Source organism: Quercus lobata, chromosome 5 (genome assembly GCF_001633185.2).
Source record: "Quercus lobata isolate SW786 chromosome 5, ValleyOak3.0 Primary Assembly, whole genome shotgun sequence".
Taxonomy (NCBI): Eukaryota; Viridiplantae; Streptophyta; class Magnoliopsida; order Fagales; family Fagaceae; genus Quercus; species Quercus lobata.
Genome location: NC_044908.1, coordinates 8,260,404 through 8,275,409, shown reverse-complemented (window position 1 = coordinate 8,275,409; position 15,006 = coordinate 8,260,404). Strand labels below are relative to the sequence as shown.

General features: G+C 32.3%; 1 protein-coding gene across 1 annotated transcript; it reads left to right on the top strand.

Moving 5' to 3' along the window:
* The first annotated feature begins 441 nt into the window (after positions 1-441).
* Positions 442-2,346, top strand: LOC115988476 (protein BIG GRAIN 1-like B). Its single transcript, XM_031112048.1, has one exon. It carries the CDS (start codon positions 873-875, stop codon positions 2,229-2,231), a length of 1,359 nt encoding a protein of 452 aa, XP_030967908.1. The 5' UTR covers positions 442-872; the 3' UTR covers positions 2,232-2,346.
* Positions 2,347-15,006: the final 12,660 nt, after the last annotated feature.

Here is a 15,006-nt window from a genome sequence, read left to right as displayed (position 1 = left end):
ATAATTAACCATAAATAAATTAGTCACAAGAAATTCAAAAAGAAAAAAGGAAATAAAAAACCTATGTGGACCCAAGTGAAAAAATTTGGTTGTGATGTTTGTAGGATCACCATGTTCTGTACATAATGATCCCACAAATTAATAACTTTCTTTCCTTTTCTTTTTGGAAGAAAAGTAAGGATCTAATGTCACTTCATGTGGAGGAGCCAAAGTGTGTAGAATAGAGAACAAGGCAAATTCAATTAAAATGATAAAGGACTTAACCCCCCAAAAAAAAAAAAAAAAAAAAACACAAAATTGATTTTAATAATTTCTATGCCACAACATCATTGCCAAGCTGGCACTAGTTCCAACTGGACTTACATTATTTACACGCGCTAGCTCTCTCTAAATCTCTCTCTTATAAGAGCGTGTGAAAGCAACTCACAATCTCTCTCTCTCTCTCTCTCAAGGCGTGGCTTTTGGCTTTCATTACTCTTTCCCTCTATCTCTCTCTCACATAAAAACACAAAGCTATCAAGCACTCATCAATGCCCATGCTTGTTTGCTTGCTTTCTTTCCTTCTCATTTGCCTTCTCTTTCTCTCTCTCTGACACACACACAAACAAAGTGAAAGAACTACCAAACATAACACAAACACTCTTTGTCTTGTAAAATTAATGTCTTTTAGTTCTTTCACATACAATCATGCCTGCCTCCATTAACCCCTCTCTCTTTTCTCTCTCTCTCACTCTTTGAAGTGAACAACAACAAAGAGAAAGAAATCATTGAAATCATTCACAAAACACTATTTCCCACTCTTGTTTCCTCTCCTTTGTAGTATTGGTATTACTTTGTTTGCTCTATAAAAAGGGCAACAAGCACCAAATATAATGGATAGGTGGGATTATAATAAATCTCTACGAGAAGAACATCACCACCGACACCGTAGAGAAAACCCATCTTTCTCTTCCACTCTTCTTGACGCTATTTACAACTCCATAGACGATCAATCCCACAACAAAGCCAAAGAAGATCAACTCATTTTCTACAAAGAAACAACCATGAGATCAAAGAAGCACACTTCCCTGCCCAATACCAACCTCAGAAAAGCCCAACAACAAGAAGACCAAGATGAAGAAATGGCTAGCTTTCGAAAGACATGCATGATAGAGAAGTGGATGGAGAAGAAGAACAAGAAGAACAAAGTGAATGAGAAGGAAAAGGTACTACTTTCACAAAACGAAAACCGTGCTTTTATGTTGCAAAATTCTAGCTCAAGCTCTTCTGATTCGAGTTGTGGAGGTGGGTTTTCTTCGTCTGAGTCTGATTCTATGTATGTCTCTAATAAATCAAGGTCTTCTTCTTCTTCATGTTACAACACCATGCAACAAAGGCCAGCAACAATAAAGCCTATTCGTACCAGTCTCTCTGAAAAGCCTCGTCAATTTGGTGAAAGTTTTGTCTCATCTAATTACAATTCATGTTCAACTCAGAATAGTAAGCCAAAGCATGAGAATGGTTTCGTCAAGACAAAGTCCAAAGCCATGAAAATCTACGGAGATTTGAAGAAAGTGAAGCAGCCAATATCACCAGGTGGAAAGCTCGCAACTTTTCTCAACTCTCTTTTCACTAATGCTTCAAAGAAAGCCAAAACAGTTGGAGGGTTTGATAAATATGAGAGATCAAAATCGAAGTCTACAACTACTTCTACATGTTCTTCTGCGTCTTCGTTTTCAAGGTCCTGTTTAAGCAAAACACCATCTTCTTCTAGAGGGAAGTTCAGTAGCAATAATGGTAGTGTTGGTGGTGGTGTTGGTAATGTGAAAAGGTCTGTGAGGTTTTGTCCAGTGAGTGTGATTGTGGATGAGGATTGTAGGCCTTGTGGGCATAAAAGTTTGCTTGAAAATGAACCAGCAGGGCTAATGGCTGTGTCAACCATAAGAGATGCTGAGATTAAGTGTTATGTAATGGGTGGGAATTATAGGGTTGAAGAGCTGGTTGCTAAGGATTTGATCAAGAATTATCAGAAAGAGAAGGAAATGAGAGATTGTGTTATTCAAGATGCTAATATTGGAGATTTTGATGATGAAGATGATGATGATGATGCAGCAAGTTATTCAAGTTCTGATCTGTTTGAATTGGATAATCTTTCTGCCATTGGGATTGAGAGGTATCGTGAAGAATTGCCTGTGTATGAGACAACACATTTCAATACTAATAGAGCCATTGCTAATGGCTTAATTCTGTAATTTCCAAAGAATTTGGAACTTTTTTTTTTCTTTTTTTTCTTTTTTTAGCCTTTTTAATATCAATGGTTTGGGGGTTTACTTGAGATAATAATATTTATCTTGTTGTATTATGAAATATTCTTTACTCTCTTTCCTTTATTTTTATTTTTTAATTTAATTTTAGGTAAAGAGTTAATAACTCCGTCATATATACATGCTTAGTGTCATATATTTTGTTTAAAGTCAATTTCAAATCCGGAAAATTGAGAATTGTGATATATTGAAACACATCATAAAATTTAATAGTGAGTATTAAATATTGACATAAGCAAGGAAGTGGGAGATGGTGAGCATAAATGATTGTGTAAATGTTAATAAAAAAAAAAAAAAGGTAAGAAAGAAGTGATTGAAGATTCGGAGAGTGTGTTCACACACGAAAATGGAAAAAGGTAAAGAGGGTGAAGAAGATGAAGGTGAGGTTAAAAGCAAAGGCAGATTTTCTACTCTTCCAACCATGTAAGATAGTGGGACCTATTCTTTGCTTGAGAATGACACTATCTTCATGGTGTATGAGGGACTATTAGTCAAAAAAGTGTCTCTGTTAACCATTGAAGGCTTTAATTTTTATTTTTTAAGGCAAAAACTTTCTTTATTAAATTGGAGTGTGATTAAAGTTACTGGCCGGAGAATGATTTTTCCGGTGGTGTTTTACAGGCAGTAAAAGGAGGTGAACTTGATGGGGTTTATGGAAATAAAGGAAGTAGATAGATGCATGGTCTCAAAAGCTGTGGACAAAAGGATCTATCTTTGATTCTCTTAAGGCCTTGATGTCAAAGTTGGTTGGCTTCTTGATAAAAGAAAAATATTGCTAAAAAACTTGGTTGGTTTGTAAGCTAAAGAGCAATACCCTTAAAGGTGTTTGGAAGATTTCTTCAAATTTGGCTGTGAATACTGCTCATTAACCTTATTTTTTCAAACCCATAGGCACTTTTAAAGTTTATCCATTTCTTGTCTCATATGCATATAAATGAACAAGGGGACATAAAAGGGTATTAGTCTAGAAAATGAAAGTTTTTCCTCTTCCACTTTGGAGATAGAGAGATTAGAACAATTAGACAAACGATTAACACGCTTGGATTAAGCGAATAGACAGGATTAGTGACAAATTAACCTCTCCTTTTTTCTTTGATTGAGTAGATTACTCAATACAAGGGAGATTGGATGGATTGTACCACTGAACCACAAAACTCGACTACAATCTTCTCCTATTGGTAATGAACTGCTCTACATAAATACCCTTAATTGTTTAGTGGGGAAAATCTCATAAAGATTCGCAGTTATTTTCCTATTCTCTCTTCACGACACAAATTTTCCTCAACAATTTTTACAATTTTTTTAAGTGACTTCTTGATATATAATAAAAGTGGCATAGTGAATTCATGTAAAAGTGATTTTGCTTCAATCACGACATCACTATTTTAAAAAATTATGAAAACTTTGATGAATCTAACATTAATTATGTCAAACCTTTTAGGTAATTTGCCTTTTAAGTTTTTCCTCTCCAATTTGTCTCGGGGCACTGGCCTGCATAATAGAGCTGTTCATATAAATAACAACACTGTCCTTTGATTGCAACTTTCATGTACTATAAGGAATTGAGTCTTTCAATCCCAACCCATTTGAAAAGTAAAAGGACTTAGCTCAGATCAGGTGGTGCATAGTGGAGCAAATTGTGAAATGTCAAAAGAGAGTACTTTCAAAGATGCGTTTTCAAACCAATCTAGATCAAAATTTCTGCAAGGCTCACATGGACTTACATTTCAAAAATAAGTGTCAGAGAAACACACCAACTTTTTGAGGAGCCTTAACTTTGTTTGAATCAAAAGTAGCAAACACTACTTATACAACTTCTCTATAATATATGGAAAAAGTACTTTATTTTTTATTTATTTATTTTTTTTAACTCTAGAACTAAGATTTCTGGAAATGGTTAAAGCTCATATTTTGTTTTGTTTTTCATCTAATTTTTTCTCTTTGATTTTAGGCAACTAATCCGTGTATAAACATCACTTTTTGTATGGGTTTTAATTAACCTAGTTAATGTAATTTCTTGTTGTCACGTAATAGCATCTAGCTAGCTAGCTAGGCTCATAATTTATCAAAACAGCATTTTTAATTAACCTCATGCATATTAGTTGCAAATATCTTCTTATTATAATTGTATAATGTTCTCATTCAAATCAGTTTATAGGTCCTTAAAAATGATCTCAACTAGCACTCTCATTGTTAATGACAAGTTGTATTATTAAAATTTTCCCTCCTCCCAAAAAGTATTCTAAGAAGTTTTCTAGGACGTGAGAGGACCACTAAATCTTAACAGTTTAATATTCTAATTAAGTTATCATAACATATTCTTAACTAACATATTTTTTAAGCCAAAACTATGAAGTTAGCTTGGACTGTAGGAAAAAGAAAAGGCTATTCTATGGTCAAAAGTGTTATAGGCTTGAAATGGCTATAGATTCGAAAATGCTTGTTTATGGGGGAGTTGGGGATTGGTGATGCCTTCACGATCTCAAAAAATTTAGTGATATAAAAAGTTTTCCATTTTTTCATAAATCTTTTTTTTTTTTTTTTGAATGGTATATTACGATCGATTTAGAATAAAAGTACTAGTACCAACATTCTCATAAAAATAATGTTATATCAATCATAACTTATTACTTTAATAACTTTTTTTTTTTTTTTTTTTTTGCTTATGCAGAACATGGAGGAGTGTTTTAGCTAATGCAATTTACCATGCAACTAGAAAATAGTTAGCTTCTTGAATACTTTACTTTTCATGAAAGTTTTTATACAAGCAAAATTAACAAGCAACCAAGTTTAAATTTTGCTTTGATAAACTATATATATATATATATATATATATATAGATTAGTTGACAACAATGATGAGGCTAAAGTGATAGGTAGTGGGAGGTGAGACCAACAGCCCATTAAGCGTTGACTATTCTAATGCTTAGAAATTTCCCTAATCATAACTATAATCTTCCCCTTAATCATAGCCTTTTCTTTTTTATCCTTTAATTTTTTTTTTCCTTTTATCCAACAATTTTGTACGAACTACAAATCCATGTAGCATCAAATTTGGTAAGCAAAAACTTTCATATTGGTGAAAATAATTGATTTGGTTACCTGTATTAGAGGGTGCTATATCTATCAAAAACGAGTTGTTACCATCCCCTATAATACGTATTAGTGGGGGTGCATGTGCATGTCACTTAACTACCATGCATAAATGATAATTCACTAATGATAAGGTTCCAAATTAGCAACATTGTAACCAAGTTCATGTGGCTAATACATATCGTAGGACCGTTTACAGTTAGCTAGGGTCCGAGTCTATGCTGCAAATTGCTTGATCAGAGTTCAGTGTGGCTCAGCACTGTCAATGTACGAGGGTGCATGATGGGTCATGTACGTTGCCCCAGTCTATGTGTTTCAGAGTCCTTTTTTCCCAAAAGATTGTCAGCCTAGAGCCTCAAATTTGTCATGTCTATCTTTATGTCCTTGCTTATAATCTTCTATCGTACTTCTCAATTATTTTGCCTACAATTATAGAGGAGGAAAGAAAAGCTAAGAAAATTTGTGGACTTGATCTCTTGGTTGTCAAATTTGTTCTTTCCTGCAAGATTTTCTACACATTTCTTTCAATTTGTCGATGTGTATATTATGTAACCATTTGCAAGATAATAGGGGGTGTCAGTTTCTGGCTTTCTGCTGACGAATGCTAACTTTTGAAGACATAACAATAATGATAATTGGCAAGATAAGATACACAAAATGGGCTTAATGAATTTAGGGAATAGTATATTTTAAACCTTATACTTTAAAAGATATCTCAAATTAAACCCCAGCCCTGAAATTTAAAACCATTAGAGATTAAACCTTATAATTCTACTAATTTCAAATCAAACCCTAAACTTCTAAATTAATACTATTAATTTAGATCCCCATTTAAACCCAAAATTTAAACTCCCAAAGCAAATGTTTCTCTAACTTGAATATCAAGTACTTTTTATGAACTACCAGATGACAATCTACCTGGATTTATAATTCCTTGTCTCGATGGAGGACTATGGCCTGAAAAAGTTTCTTTAACTTGATTAAGCTTTGTTTAGATGTATATATTCTATTTAATATGTATAATTGTACCTAAAAAATGATGAAGCTCTACAAAATTATATATAAGCTGGCGGGAACAATAAATTAAACATTTAAACTAAAACAAAGGGGCCTTAATGGACACTTCAACCTTGTTCTTTTTTCTTTTCCTTAAGCTCCCTTCTCATTCAAGACTTCAAAGCTTCTCTTTTTCTTGTATAATACAAGTTGTCCCGCAATACACTCCAATTGCTAATTACCTTTATAATTATTTATGTTGTGATATTTACTTGTGAGTAGCATGGTTGATTACGCAATGAAACATTTAAACTAAAACAAAGGGGCCTTAATAGACACTTCAACCTTGTTCTTTTTTCTGTTTCCTTAAGCTCCCTTCTAATTCAAGACTTCAAAACTTCTCTTTTTCTGGTATAATACAAGTTGTCCCACAATACACTCCAATTGTTAATTACCTTTATAATTATTTATATTGCAATATTCATGCGTGAGTGGCGTGATCAATCAAGTAGTGAAATTCCACATTGAATACTCATATGAACAATGAATTGTTAATATGACATAATTGGACTTATACTCATTAGATTAAGCTCTTGGGTTAAACAGTGTTCTTATAAGTTATATTAACAAAATGTTCTCTCCCCAACCATTTCTAAATCTCCACTTGATGTTCTTTGTGGTGCTTGACTCTTGACTTCTAGTCTAGAGAGAGACTGACAGGTGATTACCCAAAACTTCAAAACTTCAAAACTTGAATACCCTTCATTTTCATGGAAAGGAAAAAGAACTTAGATTCCTCTCTCTCTCTCTCTCTCTCTTCTAACATGAAAAAGAATTGTCCCTTTGTGTAAAGAAGAAAGGAAGGTATCAATGAAGTGGAGGACTAGGTTCTCTAAGAGTCTAAGATGATAAAAATATGGAATGGACCACTCATGCAATCGATACACAAGCGTGCCATAACAACTAACTGGTACGCACAAACTTACACACTCAGTCGCTCACTCACTCACACAAGTTCTAATAAGATTTGGAAGCCAGCCCACACAGTATCGACTTTTTCACACGCACGTGATGGGCTGGGCCCATCATGTCCCATACCTGTCGCGCATGCACACGTGTGCTCCTTCTCATCACAGATCCCCGTGAGATCCGCTGTCACTCTATCACCAATTGTGGGTTTTGTGTGACAGACGGTAGTGTCAGTGTGTGAGAGACTCTGTGAGTGATTCTGTGGGGGTCCTAAGTTTCTCTTATTTGATCGACTTTGCTCCCTTACTGCCTGGCATAAAAAATCACCACCACTCGTGCTCTGACACCTGTACCACCTAGCCACGTGTGGGTGTCAAGCAAGTTGCTCCAACTTTACCATAAAGCCCATGTAATTGTCATGGAGGGGTTCTCTTTTGTGATGGGTATTGTTGGGAAAGAGAAGGAAGAAAAAAAATAGGGGGACGAGAAAGAAGGAGACAAGGCAGCTTTAGTAAAAGAAAAGAAGGTTGTGTGATTGTGTGTGTGCGCGTATGTGTAGGATTAAGAGAAAAAAATAAAAAAAGTGATGGGAATTTTGGTGATCCCAAGAAGATTGCTCATTGTGTTAACTGTTCAGTGAAACAGCAGCTTTTTTTTTTTTTTGCCTCATGGAAAGGAAAAAAAAAAAAAAAATGAAAAAGAAGAAGAGGGGAAACAAGTATATAATGAGACGGTGACATTTGATCCTCTATGAATATCTTAGTGTTTTAATTCAAACAAGAATTAAGGAGCTTCCTTTTGGTTGATTGTAGATCTATTTTTTTAAGAAAAAAAATAAAAAAAGAGGAGGGGGGAGAATCAATAGTGAAATTAACCTTTCTTAAGTATGATCATAATAATTCTTTATTTAATAAAGAGTTAACGCGTAATGGACCTAGATTATAAAAGTAACTGCAGACACTCACTCATATGAGTTGGGTTGTAACCTGACATTAATTATATTCAGAGATTTTGAATGATAATAAAATGATCCCGAGTATAACAGTTGTTTGAGATGTTGATGTTAGGTGAATTGAGTTGGACATCAAATGATTAAGGTTGAGGAAGACAAAGGATTTGACTAGGAGGGTAATGTAATATGAAGCTGAGCTTAGCTAGAATTGCTTAGTATTTTAATTCTTAAAATGGGTTTTGATTACATCATCTCTAATTGATTATGTGTATACTAATTAATTTAAGAAAGGGAATGGGTTATATATGGACAGGGTTTGCAAGAAAAGCCCTTTTTATTTTTAAATTGATCTTCCTCTTATCATGTTGCCTTTAACATTGTACTTTTAGCTTTGGGTTGGTTTAGTTTAAGATCCTTCAAGTCATGTGAACATATAAATAAGCATTTAAGATTCTTTGAAACCTATTGTGCAAGTGTAGACACAACTAAGCATGACCTTTGAATATGATTGATTTTGGAAGCTTGATTTTAGTACTGCCGCCAGAAACAAGGATTCCACAAATGAAAGAAATAACCAATCTTCTGATTAGCTTCACAAATTCCTTAAGCACATCAGTTTGTGATACCAAGCTGGAGGACTTACACATTGAAGGTTCATTGGATATATCCGTTAGTGGTTTTTTTTCTTCTCATGTTTATCTTTCAACTTTTTAAAATTGAATTTAAGAAGAATGAAATTTTAAAAAGATGTACTTTGAAAAAATTGCTACTTGAATCTTTTAATATTTAATCTTCTTAACTGTGTCTTTGAAATCAAGACCTTATAGTTTAGACAATGATATTGTTTAATCTCTTTTACGAAGAAAATTATGATTTGAATTCTCCTCTTTCTTACACCTCGTAACGATTAAATTATCATATCTTTGAATAAGTAAAAGTTAAAACCTTAATCCTAAGTTACTAACTGGTTAAACTAGCTGTATCTACTTTAATTTTTAATAACCTTTTGCATATATATATATATATACATTTATATATATATATATATATATATTTATATATATGACACAAATATTGTAATTGGTGTAGTATGAGACGATCTAGTAGTAATTTTTTGATCTCTTTTATGAAGAAAATTATGATTTGAATTCTCATCTTCCTCGCTCCTTGTAACGATTGAATTATCATCGATCTTTAAATAAGTAAAAGTTAACCCTTCAATCCTATCCTAAGTTACTAACTGGTTAAACTAGCTGTACCTACTTTCATTTTTAATCACCTTTTGCATATATGACACCAATATTGTAATTGGTGTAGTAGGAGAAGATCTAGTAGTAGCATAACCGCCCATATAAGGATAATGATTGCTAAGATTAATATAATGAATCTCTCTGCATGCCTTTCCACTAGGGATATCATGACATTTCATACTCATTCTAGATATGCATCTCATCAAATTGCCCTTTCAAGTTTTCAAGTTCGTACACTCACTTTATCTTTAAAATAGAAAAAGAAAAGACCCATGCTTTAAAGAATATATAAGAAAAGAGTCACATTTTATAGGTAAGTTTTGTTAACATTTCACATGCTATGAGTAGCCTAACTAGCTAGGAAGAAAAGAAAGAGGTATTAGTGGCCAGGAGCAAAGCATCATGAACTAGTCCAGGCCAGAAAAATAAGGCTGGCACTTCCAAGAACCTAATTGAGGTTTTAGATCTCCTTTGATTAAGTAGACACAAATATCATTGTCTTCATCTAGCCAAATCTTAGGCGTTGAAGATAGTATGACCCAAAAGCCCAAAGTCATGGTAGAGTATCATTTACCCTCATATTTGTAGAGTAAGTAAAGTAATTCTAGTCCTACTTGTAACGTACTATTACAAATGTAGGGTTACTCTAGGGTTAGCAACTATACATATATAACACGAAATAATTTATATAGTAAAGATGCAGTTATCAAAAACTTTTCAGAGTGGATTTAGATAATCACATAAATTTTCTTACTTCATCTTTCATCTTTTCTCTACATGTCATCTCAACTTTCCAGCAACAATTCTAACATTATGAAAAATAATGCCATTTTTTTCTCTCTCTTTCTTCTTTAAGTTTTTGACACTCCTTTTAAACAAGTTCAATCAATGAAACAACAGTAGCTTTCATGGAGGTAGCAAAGCATGCATGCTATTATGTTAACCACTGACTGCCGAATTTATATACAGAGAAAGCGATTGCAAATTTGGACTCATCTATGGGGTTAAGACTTATTATGACCTAGCTTTCAGTGAAGAGAAGCTTGGTGAAAATCTTGAATCGTGGCACCAATTATGCACTTATGATGATAATGACTGGCTTAGTAGTTGGGTACCTATAGTATTAGAGAAAAAGCCACCAATGGCTACCATATATGTTACTATATATATATAGCTCGCCTACCAATCCCACCACCACAAATTTCATGTGTGGATGTGTCATTTCGAGCCTCTCTTTGAATCGTTTGTTGCATTAATGTTGACGTGAGAGAAGCCCTAGTGGGAAAAGTGATATACATGTTTTGCTTCAAATGTGAAATATATCAAATTATGATTGTGCCCCACTATTTTATGTCTTCAGACGCCTTGTGCCTAATATGGGAAAAAAATTGCTATCTTTTAGGCTAGGCACCATTGATGTTACTGGTCCGACTTGAATTTTCACACTTACACAATGTCATTTTCTGTTCATAACTTTTCTTTTCTTTTTCTTTTTCTTTCTTTTGATAGGTAAGTGAGTAAAAAAGATAGGTAGATAAGGATCATAGGTGTTAATCCTAAGCCAACTTTAAAATGAGTGCTATGACCTTCAAACGTATAAACTGTTGTAATTGTGCCTTAATTTCATTAGTATTGGATGCATAAGGCTTTTATTTTGTTATAGTTGATTAAGTTACATTACTTTAGAAATTAGTTCGTTAAAAGTCTTGTAATTGAACTTGTATTTTTTTGGTATTTCTAAATTAATGAGACATTTATGATTCAAATTCTCCCTATTTTTCATCTATTTTTCGATGTGTTCACTGCCATTATTTGCTCTGCCTAACACCATAACCTTGCAAACTTTGTGTTTGATTAAAAGTTCTGTCTTTTAGTGCAAAAATGAAAGAGGAATTTGCTCAAAATAATTTTCTAATTTAATAAAGTTCCTTAAAATTGATAGTCTAACTCTAGCTATCCTATATCAAGAAACATTTAACACTTTTGTGTAGTCAGTTCCGTAATTGATAAGAAATTACTGACCAAATTGTGGGTGATCTTGAAGTGATTGAAAATGCATCCATTAGTAAGATAGGGAGCTGATCACACAAAAATTTGAAGTAGAATGATAGATTGTAATCTTTGCAGAACAAAAGCAATTGATTTAGTTTGAAAATTATTATTCAAATTCCATGCTTAATTTGTCTTTTCTTGATGACTTTGATTGAGAGCATATATCTTGATTGATTGAACGTAGATAGCCACTACCTGAATTCTTTGACAAAATTCGATCGAAGCCGACAAAATTGAGATGATTCAAAATTTGCCTGGAAAAACTTCATGCTCAATTTCTGAACATTACTTAGTGGTTTAATTTCTCTATCAAGGCCCTGTAACTTGTATTGGGGTTCCAATAAATGATGAAAGGACGTAGACAAGGAGGAGTCTTTGTTGAGTGTACAATGCATGATTTTTTAGTACTCTTTTAAGGCAAAAGTTAATGAATTACTTAAAAGTATTGATTTAGAAAACAATTTTAAAAATTTTTTATGGAGAAAGAAAAAATTAACTAAAATTTTTTTACAGTTTTTTTTTTTTTTTTTTTTTTTTAATTTTAAATTTTTATATATATTCCTCATAACTTTTCTAAAATAGCTTATAAACAAATGCTCTAACTAGGGGCATCCGTTAACAGGACCCCTCTTTAAATTTGTTGCTTGTAGACCACTGGTTGGTGTTTGACTACCATGTGAAATTTAATGAACAAAATTGAAATAAGAATATTCATAATTCCTTGTACATCAGCCCACACCTAAATGGATTTGCCGAAACCACAAGATGTTGAAAGAGGCTTGATGCATTAATATAAAAAATCTTATATATGACATTTTTTTTAGTCCCCAATTTGTTGGTACATATATATCAGATGTTAAATACACTGTAACCGAGTCTTCCTCTAAACAACAACCTGCCTACCTCTACAATGAATTGCTTTTAATTCTCAACCAACCAATCTTAAATATATGGTCTCTTGAGAATGACATTGGTAGATCTTTCTCTCTCTCTCTCTCTCTCTCTTTTTTTTTTTTTTTTTTGTGAGAAGGTGGTAGATCTAACTTAGTCACAAAGGCTTTTGAAATTCCAACTATAAACTATATATAACTATAAATAATTTAATGCTCACATTTCAAAATGGATGGATAAGATTTTAAAAACTCTAAGATGAAGTTATCCTTAAAACTTTAGAGCAATTTAATCCCCTTCACATGATAGAAGGAAAAAAAAAAGTATTTTTCTTTATTGTAATATGAAGAGTCTACTCTTATTGGTGAATAACTGTAGTAGGCAATTCTATTAAAAAAAAAAAGAACTGTAGTTTGCAATTTGCATATGGGCCCCACTAGAATACATGCTGGTTTTTCAACAATTCTTGATTCTCCTAGTGTTCATGATATTGTATTCTTCACTATTCTTTTATGAATATTATTGACAAATGAAATTTAATTTTCAAACCAAAAGACGTTGGTCTATCTTCTTCTTCTTCTTTTTTCTTTTTTTTCTTTTTTTTTTAAATTTTTTTTTTTTAAATTTTTTAATTTTTTATGTGTGTGGTTTCTCCAGCGAATGAAGTGAAATTCAATTGATGGAGGATTTCAGTAAACCATTCAAGTAGGATTTTACCACGAGACTGGAATTGGGTTATGGGAAGAGGCCCTATAAAGCAAGGCAGGCCTAAAATCTCAAGCCCAATGAAACTTCTGTCTGATCTGGCTTAGGCCAATCCATTATTCATTTGGTTAATAATACTTTTTTTTTTTTTTTTTTTTTTTCCATTTCCGCTTTTACCAAAAAAAAAAAAATAATAATTGATATCTCAAATAGTATAACTATGCAAATAATGGAGTATGGGGTATTAATAATGTTTATATTCGGTGATAATTTTAAGGAGTAAGCTATTACTTCCAGGACCAATGGCCACTTCTACTAGTTTTGCTACTTAAATATTTTACTTATTTACTTTCTTATTTTAAATTATTTAATTATTTACTTTATTTTATTTTATTTTAGGATAGTCTAAGTTTAATTAGAAAATACTATTATTTATTTATTTTTTAGGAAAGATTAACTAAAAAGGGAAAGCACTTGCACATGCGATAACCAGCCGTGTTAAAATTAGACTAGAATGTCACTTCATGATGCTGGCCTGTTTGGCTCTCTTATTTTTGTTTTATGTTTTCAAAACTTGTTGCACCGTACAGGCACCGAAATAGTAATTTGAAATCATATTTACCTTAGCAGGACTTTTAGACTTTTTCTTCCGCAGGTTTGATTTCTTTTCAAGAATAAATTGAAAGTACACCTTAAAGTTTGAGGGTTTTATACTTCTGAAATTTTAGAATTTGGATCATACCATAAAGTTATACATCGTTTAGATCGTTAGCCCTTCCATTGATTGTTTGTTGATGTGGTTGTTAATTGCCACATTAGCTTGTCCTGTATGTTTTGGTGGCCAATGAAAAAATGCCACATCAATCTCATCATTTCATATAAATTAAATAGATTTAAAAGTTTAAGAAAAAAAATTACAATTTACATCCCTAAAGTTTTGGAGTGATTGGATTTTACATTCTAAAGTTTTAGAATTTGGATTTTACTCTCTAAAGATTGTGGTGTTTGGATTTTACACCCCAAATTCTGAAATTTCAGAGTGTAAAATCCAAACACTTTAAATATTAGGGAGTAAAATCCAAACATCCCCTAAAATTTAGGAGTTAAAATCCAAATTCTGAAAGATTAGGATGTATAATCCAAATACCCCCAAACTTTAGAGGGTAAAATCCAAATACTTCTAAATATTAGTATGCAATTTGCAAGTTATCCAAAATAAAACTAAACTCTCTAATCTGTTTGTTTCAGCATTAACGTTTTTTTTGGAAAATTGATTATTTTTCAGATTTCATTTTTTTTGGAAAACTATCTCATTTTCTGGTGTTTAGTAACAACCTTGAAAATGGGCTTGAGATTGTTTTCTAGTGTCCCTTATGTACAACTTTTTGTAATATTTCTTGTGTAATTTAAAACGTGTATAATATGAAATTTATGTAATCCCACCTAATCAAAAAAAAAAAAAAAAGTATAAATTTGGTTTTCAAACTAAAATTTTCACAATAGATACGGACAGTAATTAACATTATATATATATATATATATATGAACTAAATAATTCTCATACATATAAGCTCCATAAGCTCATAATTCAAAATATCCATACTTCTCATATGAACATTTGGAATTTTAAATGAGCGTTTGTAAAAAAAAAACAATGAGGAGTTTCTATTATGAAACAGAGTTTTGAGATTTAAAAATGCTTTTTTAGGTTTCCAAAATGTCTAACTAAGCATAGCCTTAGCTTCATTTTATGGTTTATGACCATATTCTATCAATTTTTGGGTTTTTAGAACCGA